Source organism: Halichoerus grypus, chromosome 6 (assembly GCF_964656455.1).
Source record: "Halichoerus grypus chromosome 6, mHalGry1.hap1.1, whole genome shotgun sequence".
In the NCBI taxonomy this organism is placed as follows: domain Eukaryota; kingdom Metazoa; phylum Chordata; class Mammalia; order Carnivora; family Phocidae; genus Halichoerus; species Halichoerus grypus.
In genome coordinates this window covers 18,479,287-18,505,515 of record NC_135717.1, presented here as the reverse complement: position 1 = coordinate 18,505,515, position 26,229 = coordinate 18,479,287, and the positions used below count along the sequence as shown (strand labels likewise).

At 54.5% G+C, this 26,229-nt stretch overlaps 1 protein-coding gene across 1 annotated transcript; it reads left to right on the top strand.

The window, feature by feature from the left end:
- The first annotated feature begins 291 nt into the window (after positions 1-291).
- Positions 292-24,855, top strand: KDM8 (lysine demethylase 8). Its single transcript, XM_036090689.2, has 8 exons — positions 292-450; positions 11,335-11,847; positions 13,671-13,837; positions 14,917-15,049; positions 17,359-17,403; positions 23,068-23,217; positions 24,032-24,124; positions 24,212-24,855. Exons 2-8 carry the CDS (start codon positions 11,356-11,358, stop codon positions 24,374-24,376), a joined length of 1,245 nt encoding a protein of 414 aa, XP_035946582.2. The 5' UTR covers positions 292-450; positions 11,335-11,355; the 3' UTR covers positions 24,377-24,855.
- The last annotated feature ends 1,374 nt before the right edge of the window (positions 24,856-26,229 follow it).

Sequence of the window (26,229 nt, the reverse complement as noted above, 5' to 3'; positions counted from 1 at the left end):
CAAATTTAGGATCTGTGACTTTCCCACAGCACAAGGATTTGGCCACTTGATTTCGCTGGGCATTGGTTGACCGCTCTGTAAACCAGGAAAACGAATCATGTTAACTGTACGGTTCAGATGAAACGGTGGATGCGAAGCTGACTAGCCCACGAAGTTATCAGAGCTGAGGAAGCCGCAGGTGTGCCCGACTTGGGAAGAGAAACCGAGCAAAGGGCCCCCACCCAGGCTTGCCGCCGCCACCCGCAGGCCTTCGGAAACAGGACTGGGCGGGGCCGCGGCATCGATCACTCGGCGCTCGACTAGGCACTCCGCGCTGATCAGACGAGCACTGAGCGATCGATACCTCGGCAAAGCCTGACTACTCGAAGGAGAGGGCCGGAGTGTTCCGACCAAACGGAACAGGTTGTCGCCAGCCTCCGGGGGACTCGACACAGCCCAAACTCGAGACAGGTGAGCTTGAGCAACTCCAGAGGGCGGGCGGCTCTGGCTCTGTTGAAGCGGAGGGGAGGACTGCGCAGGCGCTGTGTCAAAGGCGAAGCGGGAGGAAAAGACGGCCTCGCGCGTGCGCCTTGGAAAGCCCCGGGGCAGCTCTCCAAAGTAGCGAAAGTGGGGTGTGAATGGGGAGGGAAAACAGAGCCAGCGCATGCGCCCTGAGAAGGCCGTTTAGCGGCTCTCCAGCTTTCCTGCGCTGCCCGGGGGCTGGTGGGAGGGGGGAGGGGGAGGGGGGTAGGCCCCCGCGCGTTCTTTATGCTCGCTTTACGCCTGTAATTTCGTTTTGCGCATGCGTAAAGCCAGCTCAGCTGGTGTGGGCCTGCGCAGTTCTTGGAGGGGGGGGGGTCCCCGTCGGTGCAAATGTAGGGCGCCTGCGCGAGTTTTTATTCCCTCCGTGACGGTACCGGCAGGTGTCTTCATGCTGTTGCTCTCGGACCGAACATCTTTGTCACCGGCCAGGAGGGGGGCAGGCTACAAACCGAATGTGGGCCGCGAGCAGTGAAGTCCTGGGAAGGGAAGGGGTGTGAGGCCTCGGGTGGAGCGTTGGTGTGGGGGACCTGAAGGACAGGGATTTCTAGTTTGATAGGAGTTAACGCTGAGCATCGGTGTCGCGTTATGCACCTCGCGTTAGAATCCAGCAGAGGTAAGTCACCGTGCTCAGCAGGCCCAAGGTCAGGGGGTAGGCAGGTGTTGGGGCCACACCGACGGCCCGAACCCGAGACAGCGTGGCCCTTAGAATGCCAGACGTACACTTGCGCCAGTGAATAAAGCTTTCCAAATATTTCCAAACCTCTCTGGAAAGTTTTACGAAGCTCCCTAGAAAGCTCTTGTTTTTTGCACAACTTTCGTGGAATAATGCCCCAATAAAACTGGAGAGATTTCGGGGCGCCTGGGTGGCTTAGTCGTTAAGCGTCTGTCTTCGGCTCAGGTCATGATCCCAGGGTCCTGGGATGGAGTCCAGCATGGGGCTTCCAGCTCCGCCCTGCTTCTCCCTCTCCCACTCCCCCTGCTTGTGTTCCCTCTCTCGCAGTGTCTGTCTCTGTCAAATAAATAAAATCTTTTTTAAAAATGGGAGAGATTTCAAAACTAACTCGGTAGCCTGTTCCCAGAAAGCCTGATAGAGGCTTCTATTCCGGAAGGCACCGGTGGGAGGCTTCTCATGACCAGCATGCCGCCCTGGGGGCTGTTGTTTCGGGTCAGCCTAAGACCTTTGTGGGGCTCTTGGCGGGGGCCGCTTTCAGAAGGCCCACCTGATACTCTCTGTGAATCCCGGTGAGATTGTCCAAGAAGCCATTTCTCCCAACCAATTTAAAGACCACTCTAGGAGCTGCTTTAGGTTTTTAAAGATAATTAAAGAGAATTCTGGGATGACAATGGTGGCTTCCTTAGGAGGCTTTCTTTTGTAACCAACAGAAGCCACTTGGGCTGTTCACTAACGAAAGACCAGCTTACTTAAATAATGTGCTCTATCTGGATGGTGAATTTAGGAAGTCGGGACCAGAGTCCATGCTGGCTGTCGTATATAGCCTATACTTGGCTCCTCTGTGTTTAATACAACCAACAAGAAGCCTTTCATGAAGTTCGCATTAGGTTGATTTACAAAGCCCAAACAAAAGGCACTCGGAGAGGTTAGTTCTTACAACCTTTATGTGACCCCCATGCCAAGAATATCCTTTCGTGCATCAACAAAAAGGCCTTTCATAAGAGAAGCCAAGACACAGTCCACTGAGAAGCTATTTTATGCAATCTGTACCTTACCTTCCCCTGAAAGCTGTCTCATGTCACGAAACCAGTACATGTGGCGCTCTGAAAGGTCAGTTTACAAAGTCAGGACTCAAGAGCACTCCGCTCTTTCTGTACCTGACACCTGCACTCTCACTTCCTTCAAAAAAAGCCTTCTATGACCAACAACAAGTCTCTAGGCTGATACCTGTGGAGTTCTAGGAGACTGACTTTAATGTGATAATATAGGGCCCCTCAGGCTTTTTCATGATTAGGGTGACCATAGGTCTCAGTTGGCTTGGAATAACCCTAATTTCTGACTTGTCCAGTCCTAAATATTAGATATATTAAATACTGAAATTTATATATATACAAAAGAAAGTTACTAAGAGCACTCCCAGTACTCAGCTTGTGTAAAATGAAATTCCTACTTGCAGAAATGAAAGTTCCAAGCAATGAAAAACAACATTGGAGAAAATGATGAGAATAAAAAATTTTACAAGAGAAAAATTTTACACCAAGCCAAAAAAAGGGGGAGTGGGTCCTATATATAGATAGCATCCTGGTTTGTCAGAAATACTCTATAGTTAACTTTCCTATACCTGACCACCAGAAGGCTGTTTATACCACCTCTGCTTATGCCCTTTCCTCGTATGTGGAACTCTGGGAGGCCAGTTTGAAGACCAGTCTACAGCACCACTCTGAAAGACTTTCACACAGTTTATTTTTGACTCCCTCCTCTGGAAAGCTGTTTAGCATAACCTTTTATAAAAGGCAATTCAGTGAGCAGCTCTGGGAAGCCAGTCAATAAAGCCAGGCCACAAGGCTACTCTGGCTGATGCCTTCCTCTGGGAAACTGTTTAATATAATTATCAAGAAGCCTTTTTCGTCAGACCAGTACATGGGGGATGCTAGAAGGCTGATGTGTAAAGCCAGGACTTGAGGCCATTTAGAGAGGGGTTTCGTGGAGCCTGTACCTTACATTCAGTGGAGGGCCAGATCGAAGGGCTGGGTGTGCAGGCCACTGCGTACAGCCCACGCGAGGCCACCTGCTCTGGAGGATAGTTTCATACAGTCAGCAAGAAGGTGTTTGACCCAGCCAGTGAAGGCCCTTTCTCCCTTGAGGCCACGTTCCATGGTAACAGGAGCTAACGGGAGGGTTGGTTGGTAGAACATATCCTGGTTCCTGGCGTTCTGAAGACACCATGGGAGATAGATTGGTTTGTAAAATAAGACAGAGCCTGGGTTTCATCTGGCCCCCAGACAAGGGCCCAATGTGTAGGCAAGCCCGTTTTTGAAACCGTTCATTAGTCCTTTAGAAGACTGTTTCACGTAGTAGGATGTGGCTCCTGCCCCAAAGGCTGTCTGATACGGCAACCGTTCAAAAGGCAAAGGTTCTGAGAAGCCGTAAGATTAAGATTACTCACATAATGACCAGCCTGCCACCTCCCCATGCATACTTGCTTCATGCTGCCGACATAAGGTCTTCTGGGAGGCCAGTGGTTTGGGGTTTGTTTTTGTTTTTTTAAGATTTTTAAGTAATCTCTGCATGCAACGTGGGGCTCAGACTCACAACCCCGAGCTTAAGAGTCCCACACTCCACTGACTGAGCCAGCCAGGCGCCAGGGAGGCTACTGTTTTAAGATCAATCGTGAAGCCCTTCGGGAGGCCGTTCAAGAGGCTAATATGAGTCAATCTGAAAAATCATTTTGAAAACAAACTCAGAGCTATCCTGAAACGTCCTCCTCTGGAAGACTTTGTCATATAGTGTTAACGTAAGTATCTCTGAAGACCTTTTTGTAAGGCCATTCACTGAGAAACTAGACTAGAAATTAGTTACTAAAGCTACTTTAGGTGGCTCAGAGGAGACTGTTTTGGGCAGGCCCTCTCCCAGAAGGCTATTTCACATGGCCATCTATAGCAGGCCCTCTCCAAAGCCGGCTTGCAAAGCCACACATAGGCTGCCTGAGGAGGCTGGTTTATGGAGACTAAACACAAGACTGCCTTGGGAAGCCAGTTTGTGAAGCAGCCCACGAGGCCACCTGTAGAGGTTTGCTTTGTAAGGGCCTTTGTGAGCTCTATGAAGGGCTGTTTGGTGAGGTCAGTTTGCAAAGTCTGTAATCTGCATCCCAGGGAACCAGTTGATGGCCCCTTTAAAATCGTCTGGGAAGCCATTTTTTAAGGCCACTAAGAGACCAGTTTACGAAGCTGGTACATAAGGCTCCAGTGGAAGCCATTTTTATAGTAAGGCAAAGAGGTGGTCTGCGGGGAGGCTTTTTTATAGACCTTTGTGAGAAGCCAGGATATGAAGCCTCTGAGGTCTTTTGGATACCCGAGACTTCTCGAGGTTGCTTCATAAGACACATGAGTCACTCTGAGGGGGACGGGCCATGGAGCCACTGAGGGAGGCCAGCTGATGGGCTCACATGCATTTTTGTGGGTGGGTAGTAGATATGGCCATGCTGGAAGGTTGGACTGTGAAGCCCTCCCAAGAAGGCTGTTCATTAGGCCAACACAAGACATTTACAAATTTTCTAGGAGGCTAGAGCTAGAAATCATCCTGGCAGGCGAGGGTCAGGCCCCTTGAGGCTCTCAGTCCCATCATTCACTGGAGGGCCAGCTGGGAGGGATACCCCTTGTGCACCAAGGACCAAGCTAGGAGACAAAGGTCCAAAAACAGATTCAGTCCTCACCCCCGAAGCTGAAGAGTGTTCTGCGTAGACACTACCACGTACTGTGTAGTTTTGGACAAGTTGCTTAATCTCCCAAATCTTTGTTCATATCTGTAAAACCACACATCATGGGATTAGGAGGAATATATTAGGTAATCTACATAAAACATGGAACATTGACACGGCACATAGGAAAGTCACTTCATTTTTCCCTGGACTTTAGTTTCTTCATCAGCAAAAGAGGATGGGGTTGTGGGGAGAATGATCATATACTTCCCTATCCACTTAACGGCCCCAAGAGGTACAAATCAAAGGAGAGGGAAAGGAAAGGTGAGGGAACTGTGGAAAGACGGCAGGACTGAGAACAACTCTATGTTATTGCTGTAACTGGGGACACACCCAGGAACAGGTACTTCAAACATAATGACACACAAGAAAGATGGGTCCTTTCCTTCCGTGAAGTGATGGGATTTTCTCATCTGTTAAGTGGAAATAATAACTCCTCCTTTACAGATTTTTCTTGAGTTAAGCAACCCGGACTCCCAGCTTCATCATGGGCTGGCTGGAGATGGCGTGGCTCCATTCCTTCACCTGTAAGATCATGGAAGTGGGGGCCAGACAGCCTGAGTTTTAAATCTCTGGATCACCTCTTCCCAGCCGAGTGCTTTGGACAAGTCATTTAACCTCTGCTTTAGCTTCCTTACCTGTGAAATGAGGATGATGATACTTTCTTAGAGTTTCTGTAAGAATTAAAAAGCCCCTGGAGCATACCTGGCTTACAGTAAATATCCCAGTATGTTCTTGGCGTCACAGGGTCATTATGAGAGTTGGTGAGGTAATCATGCAATACTGTCAGTATTCTACTTGCTGTTACTCATGAGTTGGGGAGAAATGAGCTAACATGGAGCCCAGAGGTAGGGATGGGGCTGTCCAGCCTACCTTTAGGGACCATACCTCTAGCATTCATATGTCTTCACTTCCCTATCTACTGCTGACTTCTTCATACACATTGGTGCTAAAGGAAGCCATGTTTTTTCTTCCCGTTCTGTTGGGTGAGTTACAGTTGAGTCCCAGAGTGTCAGGGAAATCTGGATAGGGGTGTTTATTAGTTATCTACTGCTGTACAACAAATCACCATAAACTTAGTTGCTTAAAACAACATGTATTTATTAGTTTCTTTGGGTCAAGAGTCTGGGTGTGGCTTAGATGGGTCCTGTGCGGCAGCAACCTCTTTGACCTCAGCTGCAGCAACTTCTTCCTAGAAACATCTCCAAAGGCAAGGGAAGCAGGGGCAAAAATGAACTATTGAGACCTCATCAAGATAAAAAGCTTTTGCACAGCAAAAGAAACAGTCAACAAAACCAAAAGACAACCAACCGAATGGGAGAAGATATTTGCAAATGACATAACAGATAAAGGGCTAGCATCCAAAATCTATAAAGAACTTCTTAAACTCAACAGCCAAAGAACAAATGATCCAATCAAGAAATGGGCAGAAGACATGAACAGACATTTTTCCAAAGAAGACATCCAAACGGCCAACAGACACATGAAAAAGTGCTCAACATCACTTGGCATCAGGGAAATCCAAGTCAAAACCTCAATCAGATATCACCTCACACCAGTCAGAATGGCTAAAATTAACAAGCCAGGAAATGACAGATGTAGGCGGGGATGCTGAGAAAGGGGAACCCTCCTACACTGTTGGTGGGAATGCAAGCTGGTGCAGCCACACTGGAAAACAGTATGGAGGTTCTTCAAAAAGTTGAAAATAGAGCTACCATATGATCCAGCAATTGCACCACTGGGTATTTACCCCAAAGATACAAATGTAGGGCTCCAAAGGGGTATGTGCACCCCGATGTTTATAGCAGCAATGTCCACAATAGCCAAACTGTGGAAAGAGCCAAGATGTCCATTGACAGATGAATGGATAAAGAAGATGTGGTATATATATACAATGGAATATTATGCAGCCATCAAAAGGAATGAAATCTTGCCATTTGCAATGACGTGGATGGAACTGGAGAGTGTTATGCTGAGCGAAATAAGTCAATCAGAGAAAGACATGTATCATATTACCTCACTGATATGAGGAATTCTTAATCTCAGGAAACAGTTGCTGGAGTAGGGGGGGGTGGGAGGGATGGGGCGGCTGGGCGATAGACATTGGGGAGCACTATGGTGAGCGCTGTGAATTGTGTAAGACTGTGGAATCACAGATCTGTACCTCTGAAACAATACATTATATGTTAAAAAAAAAGAAGAAGAAGATAGCAGGAGGGGAAGAATGAAGGAGGGGAAATCGGAGGGGGGATGAACCATGAGAGAAGATGGACTCTGAAAAACAAACTGAGAGTTCTAGAGGGGAGGGGGGTGGGAGGATGGGTTAGCCTGGTAATGGGCATTAAAGAGGGCACGTATTGAATGGAGTACTGGGTGTTACACACAAACAATGAATCATGGAACACTACATCAAAAACTAATGATGTAATGTATGGTGAGTAACATAACATTAAAAAAAAAAAAAAAAAAAGACGGGTCCTGTGCATCAGGATCTCACAAGGCTCTGATTATGGTGTCAGGCAGGACGAAGTTCTTATCCAAAGTCTCAGCTGGACAAGGTTCTAACCCCTGTGGTTGTTGGAACAATTCAGTTCCTGGAGGCTGTTGGACCGAGGGCCTCAGTTCCTAGCTTGCTGTTGGCTCTAAGCCCCATCATCTGTTTGCCATGTGGACCTCTCCAACATGGCCACTTGCTTCATCAGTGCACACAAGCCAGGAAGGCAGTTGGGAGAGTCTGCTAGCCACAGAAGTTACAATCTCCTGTATCCTGATCAAAGGGCATCCCATCACCTTTGCCATCTTAGGCCAAAAGGAAAAAAAGGAAAAAACCACATGTATCAAACTTGCACACCTGTTGGTTGAAGCAAGTCATAATGGTTTTCTATTGCTGCTATGACAAATTACTGCAGACTTGGTGGCTTACAGTTCTCTAGGTTAGAAGTTCAACATGGGACTGACAGGGCTAAAATCAAGGTCTCGACAGGGCAGCATTCCTTTTTGGAAGCTCTGGGAGAAAATCCATTTCCTTGCCTTGTCCAGCTTCTAGAGGCTTCCACATCCCTTGATTTGTGACCTCCCCCCACCCATCTTCAAAGCCAGCAACACTGCATCTCTCTGACCCTTCTGCAATCACCTCTCCCTCTGACTCTGACTTACCCAGGAAAGATTCTTTCAAGGACTCCTGTACTAAGTTGGGCCCACCCACATGATCCAGGATGGTCTTCCCATCTCAAGGTCCTTATTCCTTTTTTTTTTTTTTTTAAGATTTTATTTATTTATTTGACAGAGAGAGAGATAACGAGAGCAGGGACACAAGCCCGGGGAATGGGAGATGGAGAAGCAGGCTTCCCGCTGAGCAGGGAGCCCGATGCGGGACTCAGTCCCAGGACCCTGGGATCATGACCTGAGCTGAAGGCAGACGCTTAACGACTGAGCCACCCAGGCGCCCCAAGGTCCTTATTCCTAATGGCATTTGCAAAGGCCATTATTCTGTCTACTCACTCAATGATAGGTCCTGCCCATGCTCGGGAGGAGGGAGTTGGATAACGGTGTTAGTAACAGGAGGCAGGGACCACTGAGGAACTGGGGCTTTCTCCCCCTCATCGGGAGTGAGGCACCTGATGCAGCTTCATCACAGGCAAGTCTTCATTCTTGCCTTCACCATCCACCGGGGGATGTTGGGTGACCGTGACTTCTGTGTGCCAAGTAGGGTTCTCCGACTGTTAACCAAAGAAGCCAACCCTGGTTGACATAAGGAAGAAGACGTTTCTTGGAGGGCTGGTGGGGCCACAGAACAAATGGAAAGCTAGAAAGCTGCACTTGGAAAAGAACAAGAAGAAAAGTGGCTCTGTGATCTAGGAATCGGGGACGATCACTGTGGGGCCCTAGCAAGAACAGTCTGGTCCGGAAACAGCCAGTGGGAGACAACAAAGAGCCGTCTCCAGTCCAGTTAATCACAATACGAGTTATTTTTGGCTCATGAGGCATTCCAGCATGGGTATATATGCCTAGTTGGGGGGCTTCTGTGGCTCTGTCATCCCCTAGGGCCTCAGAGTCCCTTCACTTCCAGCCAGTGGGTAGGGAAAGCGTGAAAAATCCTCTAGGAGGTGAGCGCGGGCCAGACCTGGAAGTGGCTCTGTCACACATTCACGTTAGCTACCACTTGGTGGCATGGTCACGTCTCATTGCAAGGAAAACCTGGAAATGTAGTCTGTGTGCCCAGGAAGAAGATGAACTGGATTTTGGGGAGCTTGAAGCAAGGGTGTGTTTTTGTCAATAAAGTTTTATTGGAATGTGGCCATGCCCATTTGTTTACATACCGGACACGCTGCATTGGCAGAACAGTAACAGCGGTGACTGTCCCGCCTGCCAGGCCCGAAATGTGGACTGTCTGGCCCTCTACAGAAGGAGTCTGCTGAGCCCTAGAGCAGTCTGCAAAAAGCACGAAGGTCCCTATTTCTTGGCATCCAATGAGATAGGGGATATAACAGCTGTTAGTACACCTAGCGCGTAGCAGCATGGGTGAGTAATCGATTGCAGGCAATTATGAACCTGCTAGGATCTACTCACATATTAGTGCCTCTGCATTAGGACCAGCCTTCCATCCATATATAATGCCACCAAAAGCACCAACTATAATGTTTGTCCTTTCTCTGTAGGTTTTATGTATTTCCAGGTTTCTTCCTGCAAAGCTAAGATCTCATTCCTTCAGGAGCCTTCATTGAGTGCCTGATGTGAGCCAGACTCCAGGGAAATGTAGAGAAATGAGACCTGTTCTTGCCCTGGAGAAGCTCCCCAGCTAGCATCAGAGAGACAGACATGTAGGCCGGTACTCGGAGTACGTTTGGGACAAGAGCGGTTAAAGAAAGTCAAGAGCTATTCCAACACAAAATGCTGTCTGAGGGTCCTGGCAGTCTTCCCATAGGGGATCATTGAGGGTGGGCCTTAAAGGTTGGATAGGAGTTTGCCAGAGAGGCAGGGTGTAAGAGGCATTCCAGACAAGGACAGTACATGTTCCTCTCTGAGCAAACATTTATCCGGTGCCCATGGCGAGCCTGGTCCTGTGCCAGGCCCCCAATGTAGCAGTGACCCCAGACAGACGAGGGCCTCGCCCGCAGAGTTTATGCCCAGCCGAAGAAGGCCACTGTAGAATCATGACCCATGAGATGCCGTCAGAAAGGACACATGTGAGAAACTGTGGGAACCTGGAAGGGAGGAAGTCTTTGTGGTCTCTCTGTCTTTGGAAAATAACTTTATATAGTTTTTACTTTTATATTTTATCACTTTTTAATTTTTTAATTATTTTATTTTTTTCATCATGATAGGTGCACTCCTTAATCCCCATCACATATTTCACCCATCCCTCCCTCCACTCCCCTCTGGTAACCATCAGTTTGTTCTTTTTAGTTAAGAGTCTGCTCCTTGGTTTCTCTCTCTCTCTCTTCCTTTGTTTGTTTGCTTTGTTTCTTAAATATCACATGAGTGAGATCATATGATAATTGTCTTTCTCTGACTTATTTCACTTAGCATTATACTCTCTAGCTTCATCCACATCATTGCAAATGGCAAGATTTCATTTTTTATGGTTGAGTAATATTCTGTCTCCCCCCCCCCCACACACACACACATCACATCACATCTTTATCCATTCATCAATCGATGAACACGTGGGCTGCTTCCATAGTTCACCTGTTGTAAATAATGCTGCAATAAACATAGGGATGCATGTATTCCTTTGAATTAGTGTTTTTGTATTTTGGGGGGTAGATACCCAGGAGTATGATTACTAGGTTGTAGGGTAGTTCTGTTTTTAATTTTTTGAGGAACCTCCATACTCTTTTCCAGGGTGGCTGTACCAGTTTGCATTCCCACCACCATGGGGTTCCCCTTTCTCCTCATCCTCGCCCACACTTGTTGTTTCTTGTGTTGTTGATCTTAACCATTCTGACAGGTTGAGGTGAAATCTCATTGTAGTTTCGATTTGCATTTCCCTGATGATGAGGGATATTGAGCATCTTTTCATGTGTCTGCTGGCCATTTGGATGTCTTCTTTTAGAGAAATGACTGTTCATGTCTTCTGCCCATTTTTGAATTGGGTTATTTGTTTTTTGAGTGATGAGTTGTGTCGGTTCTTTATAGATTTTGGATCCTAACCCTTTTTGGATATGTCATTTGCAAATATCTTCTCCCGTTCCATAGGTTGCGTTTTAATATATATTTTTTAAACTCTCAGTGGTTGACATTTTGGCCACTGGATGTCATCACAGATCTAGCTCCGCCTGGCCCCAGTTTGATTTTATGAAAATCTACAAATGTGCGTATTTAGGTGTGCAACATGGTGTTTTGCTCTAACTGTTCTTTCTTCCCCCACCACCTTTATCAGGCTAGGCTGGCAGAGGGCCCGATGGCCGAAGACCACCGAGAGCCCCTGGCAGGAGCCGGCGCCCTCCGGGAGGCCCTCCGGGCGCTCCTGCCCCACACAAAGGAGGAGCTGGTGCCGGAGCTCGGGGAGAAGGTAGAGCGCAGCGTGGTGTGGCTCCTGTGGGAGGCCGCCGAGCTGTTCTGCGGGGGCCGCCGGAGCGAGTGTCTGCAGGCCAGCGAGGCCATCCTGGACTACTCCTGGGAGAAACTCAACACGGGCCCGTGGCAGGACGTCCACAAGGACTGGCGCCGTGTCTACGCCTTCGGCTGCCTCCTGAAGGCCGTGTGTCTGTTCGAGGAGCCTGGGGATGCCCCTGCAGTGGCCGCAGCCCTGAAGGCCTGTGACATGGGCCTGCTGATGGGGGCGGCCATCCATGGGGACATCCTCATTAAAGTCGCCGCCATCCTCCAGGCGCACCTCCCCTCGGGAAAGAGGCCCGGCCCAGGCTCGGCCCAGGAGCAACCCAGCATGAAGGTATCTAGGTGGGATTGTCGCCTGCCACACCTCACATGCCCCCCACAGCTCAGTTTTTTCTAGAAGGGAGGAGTCAGCTGTCCCCAGGGGTGAGGCCTCACGGCGTGCTGACCTCTGGCGGAAAATAGCATCTCGGCAGATTTAGAAATGGAACGGCCCAGTCTGTTTTCTCAGTTCCCCCCCACACACACACACTTTCTGCAAAAGCAGTGCCCTTTCAGGAGAGAGGGAGGGTGGAGGCTCTGTGGCGCCGAGAGCGGCAGCTTGAAGGGCTCGTGTGGGCCAGAGCCGTGGGCAGCTGTAGCCCGCACCTTCTGGCCTGTTCTTGGTCAGCTGGCTGAAGCGTCACCCACTTTCCGGGCTGCCTCGCTCCCGGTGCTGCGGAGTTGGGGCGAGCTGCTACCTCCAGCGGCCTCCTGGTCCCGTGGCTGGTCGGTCCCGCCCTTGAGGTCCTGGCCTGGGGGGTTCCTGGTACTTGGGGGCGCGAAGCACACCGCGCAGAGCTGAGGGCGGGGGCAGACAGGGAGTCAGGCCCCAGCGCTGGCGTGCAGGCCTCAGCCACGATACCTCTGGGCATGTCTGGTCGCTGGGAGGAAATAGGTCTGTGACACAGGCACGTGGGAAAATGTTCCATCTCACCTGTGGTTTAAAAAAAAAAAAAGGCAAGAACGGGGAAGCAGCCATTGTTGGCCGTGAAATCCTCAAAGGAGGTTTCCTGTGATACCCGGTGCTGCCGAGGACGCCAGGGGGCCACGGGCATGGCGTGTTGGTTGACCTTTCACGGGGCAGGGCAGACATGCCTGTGCCCTTCGACCCAGGGGTTGCACTTCTCTTTCCCACGCCAGGTCTGCCCCAAGGGAACGTGGAGGTGGCCCCACACCCAAGGTGGTGCTCCCAGCGTGGGCGGCGTCGGGCAGTGTGTGTAGCTGAGGGGGGAGAGCTCACACTCTGGAGTCGGCCCGCCGGAGTCGGCCAAGGGCCTGGGCCCCTCCATGTCCCCATTCCCGTGCCTATAAGGGGGGTTTGCTCGGCGGCTCTCTGGAGCCCAGGCGGTGGTCCAGATGTGCCAGGCGCTGAGGGTACGATACAGAAGGGCCCGTTCTCCTGGAGCCTGGGTTCTAGGAGGCTGTAGAAGAACGTCTTCTCTTGCGCGGTGAGAAGGGGGGAGGCAGCTTCGCTCACACAGGGTGGTCAGGGAGGCCTCTGATGAGGGCAGGTGTGACAACCAAAGCAGAGGGTATACAGGCCAAGAACAGGCAAGTGGGAGGCCTCGCACCCGGCCCGTGGGGACAGAGGGAGAGGACCCCCACCCACCGGTGATCCTGGGCGCTCTACGTGGGAGGTCTCTCCCAGTAACGTGACAGGTGAGCAAACTGAGGCCCGAGGGAGTGACTGGCTCACGTCACTTGGCTGACAGGTGGTTGAGGAAGTCCCGGCGCAGGGGCTCCCACGACCTCGCCGGGGCTGTGACCTGCTTTAGCTGGGCTGCCCGTCCCTCACGTCCCTGCTGGGCATCAGAAGCTGGGCCAGGAACACGTGGTCACGGGACAGGGTCCTTTGACACCAGATGGCGTTTGGGGTGGTGACTTTTCCTCTCTTGCGGAGTTTCTGTCTGTATGTTCCTTTTATAATCGAACAGACCCTTGAACTGGTAAAGAAAAAAGTCTGGGTGTCGCCAGAATGAAGAGGAGGAGGGGGATGCAGGGACAGTGCTGACACGTACGGCGCTGTCATCAGTAACGGAGTCAGCTAGCCTGCGGGGACACAGACGCCCAGCCCAGTGCCTCAGACGGTCACTTCTCGGCGCTTTGATTTTTAAACAGAAAGCGAGGGACGACCATGTTTCAGTTCCGGATGTGGCGTTGGAGAGACCGGTCCCCCGGCTTCGCTGTCCGTCCCTCCAGCATTTCAGGAAGCAGTTTCTGGTTCCCGGGAGGCCTGTGATCCTGGAAGGCGTGGCGGACCAGTGGCCATGCATGAAGAAGTGGAGGTGGGTGGCTCTGCCCGATCCAGCCCCCCGCCCCCACCTGGGGACTCCCCGATTCCGTCTCCCTTCGTCCCAAGGAAATGCAGCCTCGCGTGCACGTCCCGACCATCCCTGCGTGGATCGCTCTGGGTTAACCGGGGATTACAGGCGCAATGCGCCACGTTCGTGGCAGAGATGGAAAGGTCCGTACTTCCACAGCTCACTGCTCTAAGCAGGTTCTAGTGAGTGCTCGCCTCGTGTGGCGTGAAGTCTGTTAAAGCCATTTTGCACGATCTGAGGTGTCCCCTGGACCTTCCCAGGGGCCCTGAGGCCTAAGAGCAGAAGTAAGAACCCGAGACACGGCCCCTCCCCTGCAGGCAGGGCTCCTGGGCTTGTTCCCTCCTCCCATCTGCTCCGATTCATGGTGGTGACAGCAGGTCGGGCCACTGGGCGGTGGCCAGCATGCCGAAGCTGCAGAAAGAAGCAGGGGTCTCTGAGGACGATGGATCGGCTCCCCTGTCTCCCATGGGTCGTGGACGGAGTGGTTCCTGCCAAGGCCGTGAAGAGTACCGGCCGCTGGGGCCATCATCCCGCAAACATTCATTACGGGTCTTACTATGGGCCATCCGCCACGATCGGCTCGTGCTGTGTTTTCTCTCTCTGTCCTCCCCGTTCCCATCCCGTGGGACAGGTACCGTCATCACCCTAGCTTACCAGTGGGCAGAGGTCCCTGGCCGGTCACGGGCAGGGCCAGGCCGCCCAAGCTCAGAAGCCAGCGCCCCCGCCGTGCCGTCTGCTGTTTGCTCGGAGGTCTCTGAGCTCAGAGACAAGGTGAGCGGAGAGAGAACTGGGAGGCTTTCGGCCAGCAGGGCGATAGAACCACCCAGCAAGAAGCTTGGCAAACCAGCCTCCCCGGATCTCTCTGCAAAGCCACATGGCGTCAGTGGGCTCGTCACCCCACGTGTCGGTGCCCGAGTGCCCCCCGCCGGTAACAGCAGTCTCTCTCCCCGTGGGGCTGTGTGGAGACCAGAGGCCAGTGTGGCCGAGTGCCCGGCAGGTCTTAGCCAAAGCGACAGTGGTGACCATGCGTATCTGTCTTCTAGTTTGGAGTATATCCAAGACATTGCCGGCTGCCGAACTGTCCCGGTGGAAGTCGGTTCCAGGTACACGGACGAGGACTGGTCGCAGACGCTCATGACGGTCAATGAGTTCATCAGCAGATACGTCAGGAGTGAGGTATGTCGTTGTGCCTCCTCCCCCGCAGCGTTTACGGTGGGAGCTCGCGGGACGAGGATTTGGAGGGGCTGGTAGGGGGGCCAGAGTGAGGAAGGCCAGCTGCAGGGCCTGCGGAACGCTGACTCATTTCAGGTCTTTTTTTTTTTTTTTGGTACAATTCAGTGGTTTTTTTTTTTTTTTTTAGTGTCTTTGTAAGATTTTGCACCCATCCCCACTATCTAATTCCAGAACATTCTCATCACTCCCCAAGAAATGCCGTAGCCATGAGCAGTCACTTCCTCTTCTGCTATAGACAACCCCTAATCTGCTCTATGTTTCCATGGATTTCCCAATTCTGGACTTGGCATAGAAACGGAATTGGACAGTCTGTGGCCTTCTGTGTCCAGCTGCTGTCGGCACTGCACTCTCGGGGTTCCCTGCTGTGGCTGGGTAATATCCCGGGGTGTGGACACCCCGCATTTTGTTTATCGTCAGCTGATGGCCAGTCAGGTGGTCTACACTGGCTGGTGTGAAAAGCGCCACTGGGAACGTTCCCGTCCAAGTTTCTCTGTGTGGACGTATGTTTTCGTTCTTCTCGGGTATATACGAGATGCCGAATCGCCGGGTCACAAAATGTTTGACCGTTTTGAGGAACCGCCAGATGGTTTCCAAAAGCAGCAGTGCTGTATTCTTGTGTCAGATTAGTCACAGTAAGGGCCGGGGGTGGCTTCCCCTTCCTGAGGCCCGAACAGTTCCTCTGGGCTCAGAAGGGAAGCCCGCACGTGGCGCATGGACCCTTACGGGGAGGGGACGTCCACCCAGCCTCGGCAGTCCCGGCCGTCTTCCTGGCCCGGAGAGCAGAGCCCTTCCCGAGGGAGGTCGGGGAATTTCAAATCCGTGGTCTGCGATTGTTCCACACACTTCCTAGCAGCTCACACGCAAGGCAGCCCCAGGCCCAGCTCCTGGAAAGTTCTGATTCGGTTTCATCTGGGTCTGCTGCAGTCCAAGGGCCCGGGAGGTGACCATGCTGGCTGATAGTTTGAAACACAGAAGAGTAAACCACGGAAAGCTCTGAGCACAGCATGGTCAGCGCCCGGCTAACCTGAGTTAGCATCTTTGGGCCAGAATCCCCGTGACAGCAGAGATCACACAGATCCGGCCCTGCCCGCCGCAGAACCCCAGGTCTGGCTTGTTGTGACTTTTCGAGTCATCAGGAAGAGAAGGGAGTGAGGGAGAGGGCTGGAAGCAGAGAAAGTCTTGAGGGATTCTAGAGAGAAGCCTCCATCTCCTTCAGCATAATAGTTTGGAGTATATCCAAGACATTGCCGGCTGCCGAACTGTCCCGGTGGAAGTCGGTTCCAGGTACACGGACGAGGACTGGTCGCAGACGCTCATGACGGTCAATGAGTTCACCAGCAGAGCCTGGGAGACCCAGGCCGGCGGGGCTCTGGCTATGGTTGGGGGGACTGGCGGCCAGCCTCCCGTGTGCTCCACCCGCAGCGGCCCTTCCAGAGCCTGCGCCACCTCCCAAGAAGGCCTGGAGCCTTGTGGAGCCCAGTTTGTAAGGCACCGATCTTTCCATCCGTCTGATGGCAGAGATGTTCACGAGATGATCATCTCTGGGGAGTGCAGCCGGGCTGCAGGAAATGGGTGCTCACGGTTGTGCTGGGAAGTCAGTACATGGTTAATTTTGGGAAAATAAGCTGGCAGAAGCTACTAGAATTTAAAATGCACACACTCCTTGACTCAGTTGTTCTGTTTTTGGGAGGACATAAATATAAGGACCAGAATATTAGGCTGTTTATGGGAACACTGGCTAAATAACCTGACTGTCCACCAGCAGGGGGTGATTGAATTCACGGGGTGTCCTGCCTGTAAAACATGTATCCGTCAAAAAAAAAAAAAAAAACTGAGGCAGATCTGTACGTACTCACCTGAGGAGACACTCATGAGGTTGTCATTAAATGAAACAAAGATTTCCAAGGAATACATATGATACCATTCCATTTTTATTTATAAAAGAAATCCTCATGGGTGTACAGCCTCTTCATTTTCATGGGGGGAAACTGAGCCTGGGGCATCCCTACAGAGGCGGCCCCAGATCCTGAGTCTCCCTGGGGCCCAGCGCTGCCCGCAAGAGGGAGAGCATCGCCGGTGTTCGCCCCTGGGGCACAGAGGGGCCCAAGGGGGACGGGACGCACTTGCCAGCTGGCTGCCCGCGGCTGGGGCGCACCCGGTGCCGAGAGCGAGCGGAACAGCGCCCGGAGGGTGCTCCTTACGGCTAACCAGGCTTTTTCTGTGTCGCTTCCGGTTTTCCTTCCGCGGATCAGTCGAGGGACGTCGGGTACCTCGCGCAGCACCAGCTCTTTGACCAGGTAGGTCTGAGACCACGCTCCTCTGTCCTTGACCCTGCCACCTTCTCCCACCTCCCTTCCTGGGCTCTGAGCCGCAGAGGGCCGGAAGGGCTCTAGCAGCCTCTTGGGCCACCCACGGGGGTGGCGCCCGTGTCCCCGTCACCAGCGGGCAGCACGTGGCGAGCGGGAGACTGGGCGTGCCGACCTCAGGGCTCCAAGCCTGGGGTGGGGGGGTGAGGAGGCCACGGCATCGGAAGGAGGCGGCCCCAGCGAAGTGGGAGCAGGTGTGGTCGGATGTAGAGGAATGGGTCCTGGGGAGCCGAGTGAGGGCGGCAGGCTCTGACCCGACCCGGAAAGAGCAGGTCGCTGCTGTCCTTGACCGTGGGTTTTCCAGGGGGGTTCCCAGCACCGCCCTTAGCCCATCTCAGCTGTCAGCTCACGAGGCCGTCTCCCCCCAGCTGGGCCTGTGTGCTCCTGGCAGGGGCCGGGTTCAGTTCCTCTGGGTCCTCAGCCCTGGTTGGCCAGACTGAAGACCCTCAGGACAGACTGCTTGAAGGCTGAAGGCGGAGGGGGTCTCGGGCTGGGGCTGAGAGGAGGAGCGGGGTCCAGCCAGGCCGGAGGCAGGAGGACATTGCAGGGAGAGGCATCTCATGCACTGAGGCTCAGGGCGCACTCTGGAGCGGGCTCCCTGTGCCGGGAGCATCCACCTGCCTGGGAGATGTGTTCAGAAGAGCAGAGCGAGAAGGCAAAGAGGGAGGCTGGGCCCCAACTGCGCGAGCCTTGAAGGTCAGACCAAGAACTCGGATTTATCTGCAAGGCAGCAGGGAGCCCTGGGAGGTTTCTGAGCAGGAGGATCCCAGTAAGAGGAGGTATTCCGGGGAGATCCATCAGGAGAGCCTGGGGTGGGGGCAGGGCAGAAGTCCTGCTCCGGCTTTCTCCGTCACTGTCACCGGTCAGCCCTAAGAAGGGAGCATGACAGGGTGGCCCCACCAGCGCCCCGGGAGCTGACAGAAATGCAGGATGGCTCCCAGCCCCCACCCCGGCAGCGCGTGTCCCGTGCACCTGTCACCCGGGGCCCCGAGCACACGGTGAGGAGGGGGGCTCACTCACGACGCGCTGGTGGGACCCCGGGGGCTGCCTGGCTGCGGGGAAGTGAGAAAGCGAGGATGCGCCGTGGACAGAGGGAGCTCCGCTCTGGTGAGGACAGGTGCCCCAGAAGATGAACAGCGCTTGTGCGTGGTCACACGGTGTGTGGTTTTTCCTGTTCTTCTCTGCAATTTGCAAAGCATCTAGAACGAGCCCGTATGCTCATCATCATGAGAAAAAATAGACTTTATTTTTAAATGTAGACACAACGAGGGAACAAAGTGAAGTGGAACCCGATTGCCTTCCGAGTTTTCAGAGCCATCTGGTCAGGCTGAAACAACCTGACAGCTTATCCCAGGGAGGTCACTGAACAGTTTCCTTCTGTCCACCCCCTGCCCTGTCCCCCCACTCACTTCACTCTGTTCTGGGAGCGGGGGGCCGGAATGCTGCCGCGGGCCTGGGCTTCCTCATGAGCCCCTCTGCACCCTGCTCTGGGCCCGGCCCTGGGGGACAGAGTAAGGAAGAGCCGCCCCTCCCGCCCCAGTGGACCTGAAATCCAAGTACATCAGCTGGTGACGAGCGCCCCCAGGAGAAGAACAGAGGCAGCCTTGTGGCGGTGGCTCTGGGGAGCCCAGGGGCAGGGAAGGCGTCTCCAGGAGGTGAGACTTCAGTGGCGACCTCGAAGATGAGCAGCCTCCAGCCATGGGGCGGATGTTTTGCCCATTTTTTTTATTGGGTTGTTTGTCTTTTGAGTGTTAGGAGTCCTCTGTACGTTCTGGGTCTAAGCTAGTTGTCTAGTGTAAGCGCCGTATTTGATGCCAATCCTTAACTTTCTTCTTTTGTCTAAAAGGAGACAAGAGGGGGGCATGCCAGCAAGGGGGGGCAGCAGGAGCGGACTTGCCCCTTGAGCGGGTCTGGAGCGAGTGCCTGGGGTTGGGGGGGGCGGGGAAGAAGCAGGTGGGGCTGGAAGAGGAAGGATGGTCTCTTCCATGCCTGGGGCTGCGTGGGAGGGTTGGGGGCCTTCTCAGATGGCCGAGGCCCCGTCCCGGAGGGGAATGGAAGGTGGGCGGGTGGGGCAGCGGGGAGACCCCCAGGAGGCTGCTGCCGTAGTCCAGGGGGAGCTGATGCCCGGGGAAGCGGACAGCTTCCAGACTGGTGCCAGCTGCCGGCACCTGCACACAGGTGGCTGGGCGAGGCCGAGGGAAAGGGAGCAGTCAAGGAAAACTCTAGACTTGAGACCCGAGCGCCCGGTCAGTGGAGCCGAGGGATCCAGGAGGGACTTCGCTGGTGTCTCGGCCAGGCTACAGACACTGCGGTGGGGCCCAGCAGGAATGCCCGGGCAGGGCAGCACCTGGCCCGGGCGGGGATGGGGGGTTATGCCCCAAAGGGGGAGATCTGGGTCAGTCAGGGCCTGAACCACAGCCAAGGTCTGCCGGGTCTGCCCCTGGGCTGGGGCTACTCTCGCTGCCCCTCCTGACAGGGGACCCAGGTCCAGTTGGGGCTGTCCAGCCCCCAGGAGCCTGCGCACCCAAAATTAAAGGGGCCGGAGCGGGTGGGGGCTGGGTGGGCTGCGCTGTCTTTCCCAGGCCTCTCGAATTAGGACTGTAGATCCTGCCTCCTGCCCTCTCCGAAGGAAAGGGGGAGTCTAGCGAGCAGGCCCCTACTGTGCCATCCCAAGTGACCAGCCTGTCCCCTGAACTTGGTCACACCTCCCGTGGACCCTGTGAAGCCACAGGTAAACTCGCCTCCCTGTCCTAGGGCAGCCATTTTCGATTTTACTAGAACAAGAGGAAGCAGTTTGAGAAGCAGAAGGCAAAGTGCCCAATTGTTTTTAAGACGAACCAAGACCTTGAAGACATTTTGCCTTTTGGAGGGCCACCTGGATCTTTCTCTCGGGTCCCCAGAGGTGTGTTTTCACCTCTGCTGCCCAGAGTGCCACCTGGCAGGCCCCCGCACTGCTTTGTGGGGCCTTCTCTGCCTCCATGAAGCTCAGTGGCTCCCACCTGAAACCTCTTGCCCAAAAACCTCTTACTGACTTTTCTCCCAGGGGCCCCATGTTGTGGGAGATTGTGGCCACCACGCTAGGCCTCCCTTTAATTATCGGTCACATGATGGGAGCATTCCTTCTCTTGGGGGGGGGTCTCTGAATCCGTGGCCAGTGGCTCTCATTACACCATTTGACCAACCAGTCACAGCCCAGAAACCCTGATGATGTCATCAGGGACCAATCAGCTTCCGAGCGTCCCAGCGGGAAGCAGCTGTGTGTGCCGGAGCCTCGTGGTGATGGAGAAGCAGGAGGTTCCCAGAGGCCTTTGGCATCTCCTGCCAGCCCCCACCCCACCGGCCGCCCCACGGGCCGACAGGACAGGGGACCCCAGACTGGGAACTTGTACGTTAGCCCAGAGCAGTGGACACAGCCGCATTTCTCTACTTCTGCACAGGCTGTTTGAGACAGAACAGCCCGAGGTCCCTGCAGGGAGAACACTCCAGCCATTCCCAAGGATCCATCAGTGGCTTCTTGGCCAGCACCCTGAACTTGGAGCAGCTATGACTGAAAGATGGCGAAAGCCTGCCTGCAGCTGCCCCTTCAGAGCAGGGAGACGTCCCTCTCAAGATACCTGAGGAAAGTAGCCGAGGGGTGCCCTCCACCGCCACCCATTAGGGACCAGATGTCGGTTTCTGTGGAATTTCCCCGAGCCGCCGAGCCACCTGCCCCGGCAGCAGGCAGTCTTCGAGGCTTGGGGCTGCAGGGGCCATGGGGGCCTGGCCTCCGTGGGAGAGAACCGGCGTCTGATGGGCCTTCAGAAGGCCCGGCCAAAGATGTCCATCAACAGATGAATGGATAAAGAAGATGTGGTATATATATACAATGGAATATTATGCAGCCATCAAAAGGAATGAGATCTTGCCATTTGCAACGACGTGGATGGAACTGGAGGGTATTATGCTGAGCGAAATAAGTCAAACAGAGAAAGACATGTATCATATGACCTCACTGATATGAGGAATTCTTAATCTCAGGAAACAAACTGAGGCTTGCTGGAGTGGGGGGTGGGGTGGGAGGGATGGGGTGACTGGGTGATGGACACTGGGGAGGGTATGTGTTCTGGTAAGCGCTGTGAATTGTGCAAGACTGTTGAATCTCAGATCTGTACCTCTGAAACAAATAATGCAATATATGTTAAGAAAGAAAAGAAGAAGAAGAAGAATGTAGCAGGAGGGGAAGAATGAAGGGGGGGAAATCGGAGGGGGAGAAGAACCATGAGAGACGATGGACTCTGAAAAACAAACTGAGGGTTCTAGAGGGGAGGGGGTTGGGAGGATGGGTTAGCCTGGTGATGGGTATTGAGGAGGGCACGTTCTGCATGGAGCACTGGGTGTTATGCACAAACAATGAATCATGGAACACTATATCTAAAACTAATGATGTAATGTATGGGGATTAACATAACAATAAAAAAATTTAAAAAAAAAAAAAAAAAAAAAGAAGGCCCGGCCAGGGATACATCCAGGGGAGCAGGCCCGCGGCCCCCTCCCCGGGGTGTCCGGACCCCTCACCATCCCTGAGCGGGGGTGCTGGGGCCCTTCTGCGGGGTGCAGCCCCAGTGGGGCCCTCTGAAGGCCCAGCCAGGGAGCGGGGAGGATGTAGGGCTAGAAGCAAACTCCAGAGGGGACACCATGCTTGCTGTCTGAAAGCACCTCTTGTCGGCGGGTCAGGGACGGCAGCCGGGGCAGGGAGCCAACAGCGCCTCCTTTGTATCGAACTCATTTCTACATAGTGTCTGGTTTTTGCCCTTTGATTATTCATGTAGCTTATGTACCGGGATCCTTATTATGTTTAACCCTTGGGTACCACAGTGCAAAAGTTTCTCCCTTTATTGGCCTTTGGATTCATGAACGTATTTAAAATGTACGCACGGTGACCGCTTTCTCCTTAGTCCATTTTGGGGAATCTCCCTTTCCAGAGATTTGATAAATACCCAACCCCATTTTCTTTCTGTTTTTTTCTTTAATTTGATTTTCAAAAACGTGGCACTCTGCAGAACATTGCGAGCTGGTGTATTTTTAAGTGCAAAGCAGTGCTATCAGGTTTTCAAAAAGGAAACGAAGATAAAATGCACATGACAGGGAAACAAATCTGGAAATAAAATTATATGTAACTCTTTCCTAATGATTATATATTTATTTTTTCTTTCTTTTTTTAAAAAATTTTATGTATTTATTTACTTGAGAGAGAGAGCTTGCATAGTGGGAGGGGCAGAGGGAGAGGGACAAGCAGACTCCATGCTGAGCACAGAGCCCAACATGGGGCCCGATCTCATGAGATCACAGCCTGAGGCGAAATCAAGAGTCGGACACTCAACCAACTGAGCCACCCAGGTGTCCCTATGTATTAATTTCTTCAGTTGGTTTTTCAGTTCCCCCACAGTAAAACGCAGACGCAGTTTACTGACCCGGGATAAACAGGATCTCTCTGGGAGAGATCACACTGTAAAAAGGCAGTGTATGTTTGGCCATCCTGTGAGATGGTCCGTTGACTTTGGGGCTGGTGCGTCCCCGGCCGGGACTCGGCCTCCCACCTGTGCTCTGACCCCACAGATCCCGGAGCTGAAGCAGGACATCGGCATCCCGGACTACTGCTGCCTGGGCGACGGGGAGGAGGAAGAGATCACCATTAATGCCTGGTTTGGTCCCCAAGGAACCGTGTCCCCCCTTCATCAGGACCCTCAGCAGAACTTTCTGGTCCAGGTGGGAGTTGCTCCAGAGCATCGGCCTTATGCCTCCCCAGCCCGGCCCCGCGCAGCCTGGCCACGTTACCCGTGTTTAAACACGAGAGAGAGTGGACAAAAATGAAATCAGAAAGACGGTACCAGGCCCCTCTGGGGCCCTTCCTCCGGCGGAGGCTGGTTCCAGGTGTGGTTCCGGGACCAGCAGCCCCCGGGATGGTGGCCGCGTCACTCGGGCAGAGCAGGGCCGGGGTGCCATCTCGGGACAGAGCGAGTGCCCTCACACTGCGTGTCCTCTGCCTCCCCCCCGCCGCCCTCCTTCCATCAGAACCAGGCCGGTTTCCCCATGCCAGCACCTCTCCCCAGACGAGGCATGGCTTCCCGGCCACTGGATGGTGTGTCCTGAGACCCTGACCCAGACAGGGAGCAGGTGTGCTTATTGCAAGGGGAGGGGCACCTGTTGTGAAACCACCTTATTTTTTGCAGGCAGAGGTTTAACAGATGAGAACGTTCTTCTAGCAGAGGCACTAGAGGGGCTGAGAGCTGGGCCCTGGAGCCACTGCTTGGTGTGAATGCCAGCCCTGTCACTATTCAGCCTGGTGACCTTGGGCCACTTGGCTAGCCTCTCTGTTACTGATCCGTAATATATTTGGAGGCTAAACCTATGCCTGGCCTGGAACGGGCGTGGCAGGGATGGGGCAGTCTGGGCGCAGGGAACAGCACGTGGAAAGGCACGGAGAGGTGCGGGAGGCTGGTGGGTTCAGGGACCTGCGGTCCGCGGGGGACAGCCGTGGCGCTGGGGGCAGCAGCTGAGTGACGAGTCACCGTCTTCCCAGGTGCTCGGCAGGAAGTACATCCGGCTGTATTCCCCGCAGGAGTCAGAGGCTTTATATGCGCACGAGACGCACCTTCTTCATAACACGAGCCAGGTGGGTGCTCGGGGACCCCGCGTGACGCTGCAGATTCTCCCACCCGTCCCTGGAGACCAGGCAGGTGACCGCTCGGGTTTTCTTCAGGTTGACGTGGAGAATCCCGACCTGGAGAAGTTCCCCAAGTTTGCTGAGGCCCCGTTCCTGTCCTGCGTCCTGTCTCCCGGAGAGATCCTGTTTATCCCGGTTCAGTACTGGCATTACGTGCGGGCTCTGGACTTGAGCTTCTCCGTCAGCTTCTGGTGGTCGTAGCCAGGGTGCGAGGGTCCGAGACGCGTCCCCTGCTCCACACCCGGCCTGTGCGGGAGCTTTCGCTGGAGACCAGGCTGGGCGCTGGCCGGACACGGGGCGAGGGCGCGGCAAGGCGCACGCTCCGGGCCAGGTGCGTGCAGCAGAGGCAGGTGGGCCAGACCCCAGGAGGACGTCCCCGGCCGACACCCCGCCTGGAGACCCCGGGCATCGTGAGGCCTGAGGCGCTGGGGACACGGACCAGCAGTGTGCACGGCGTTAGGGGTGGGCTCCGAGGTCGGCTGCCTGGATTCAGACCTGGCCCCTTGGCTTACTTGCTGTGGGAGAGGTGGGACGGATACCTCACTGTGTGAGTGTCTCCATGGGGAAAACAGGGCAGCTCGAGCACCCACCACGGGGAGTTTGAGAGGCAGTGCGCGGACAGAGCCCCGGCAGGTCCACGAGCATTAGCTGCTGTCTGATCTTAATAATTACTGTGATTGCCACCGACTTGTCTGTCATGACTGGCCTGACAGGACAGCCCCAACCCGCAGACTCTGGAGGAGGCGCTGGCCACGGGCGACGGTCCCTCTCGGCTTGCTCAGCCCAGCCCTGCCGGCAGCGGGGAGTCTGGGGAGGTTTCTGTTGTCATTATGCACGCACGGCCTGACGGGCGGCCATGGCCGCCATCTCGGCTGCATTTTCAACTGTGCCCCCTCCCAGCAGCCAGTCCCCGCACCATGAAACCACCCTCAGCGGTGCCCAGAAGCCCCCTCCTGCCCCTCGGTCTCATTCATTCCCCCCTTGCAGAGAGAGCCTTCCGCCCAGGGGAGCAGGTGGCCCTGCACGTCAGCTCCATGTCCCCGCAGTGCCAGGGCCCACAGGCTCCGAGGCCCCAGGGAAGACTCTGGCGGGCCGGGAACCAACGGGGTGCAGCTCCAGCAGCCGGGGCCTGGCTAGCACGCAGACCCTTGGGTAAGCGAGAGCAGGGGTGGGGAAGCGTCGGTGGGCAGCTGGAACCCTAGCCGCTCGCGTCCTCTGCAAGCGGGCCAGGGCCTTTGAGCTTGATCACGCAGGACTTGGGGCCCCGAGTTTGGGGCAGGGAGGCCATCAGTATATGCATGGAGCCGGCGGGGAGGCAGTGGGGCTGAGGCGGAGTGAGGGGGGGCGCGGCGGGGGCATGCAGGACAGAGGCAAAGGCCAGCTACTTGGGAGCGAAATGAGGGCTCTCTGCGGAGACTGCTTGTCCCCCATCTGGCGCTATTAATAGTTCTTTGCCTAATCCGTCAGATGAAGAACTTACCCAGATATCCGCGCCACTGAAGGTAGCGGGGCAGTAGGAAGGCCACTGCGCCTGGCACGCTGGCCGTCAGGGACGAGTGGGCCGTAACTCGGGGGCCCACCTGCATCTCCCACAGGCCCCCCCAGCCGAGGGTGGCTGTAGCCTCTACGATCCGTCTCTCCCGGCTGGCGGCCCCGCTCCTGCTCTGAACGGCCGAGAGGACATGGGCATTAAAACAGGACACGGGGGCCTGGCCGCCTGCAGCAGCTGTCCCTTGTCAGGTGGCAAGATGGGGCAGAAGCCGAAATCTTTATGTGCCCTCTGGGCCGAGCTCCAAGGCCGCCGGCAACAGCGGGGCCGGAGGGCTGGCCTCAGCTCTGAGCAGCGTGGACTCGGGTCCGCCTGGAGGACGAGCGCCCGCCGGCTGTCCGCCGAGCCAACGAGGGGCGAGCCCGGGGCCGCCGTCTCCGACCCGCCTGAGCTGCAGAGGCCGGCCCGGGGCTGGTCCGACGCAGGCACGTGAGGCCTCGAGCCGGATGCGGCCCTGTCCCGGCATCCGGACAGGAGGGACAGTGCAGTAAGGTGCGGATCGTGG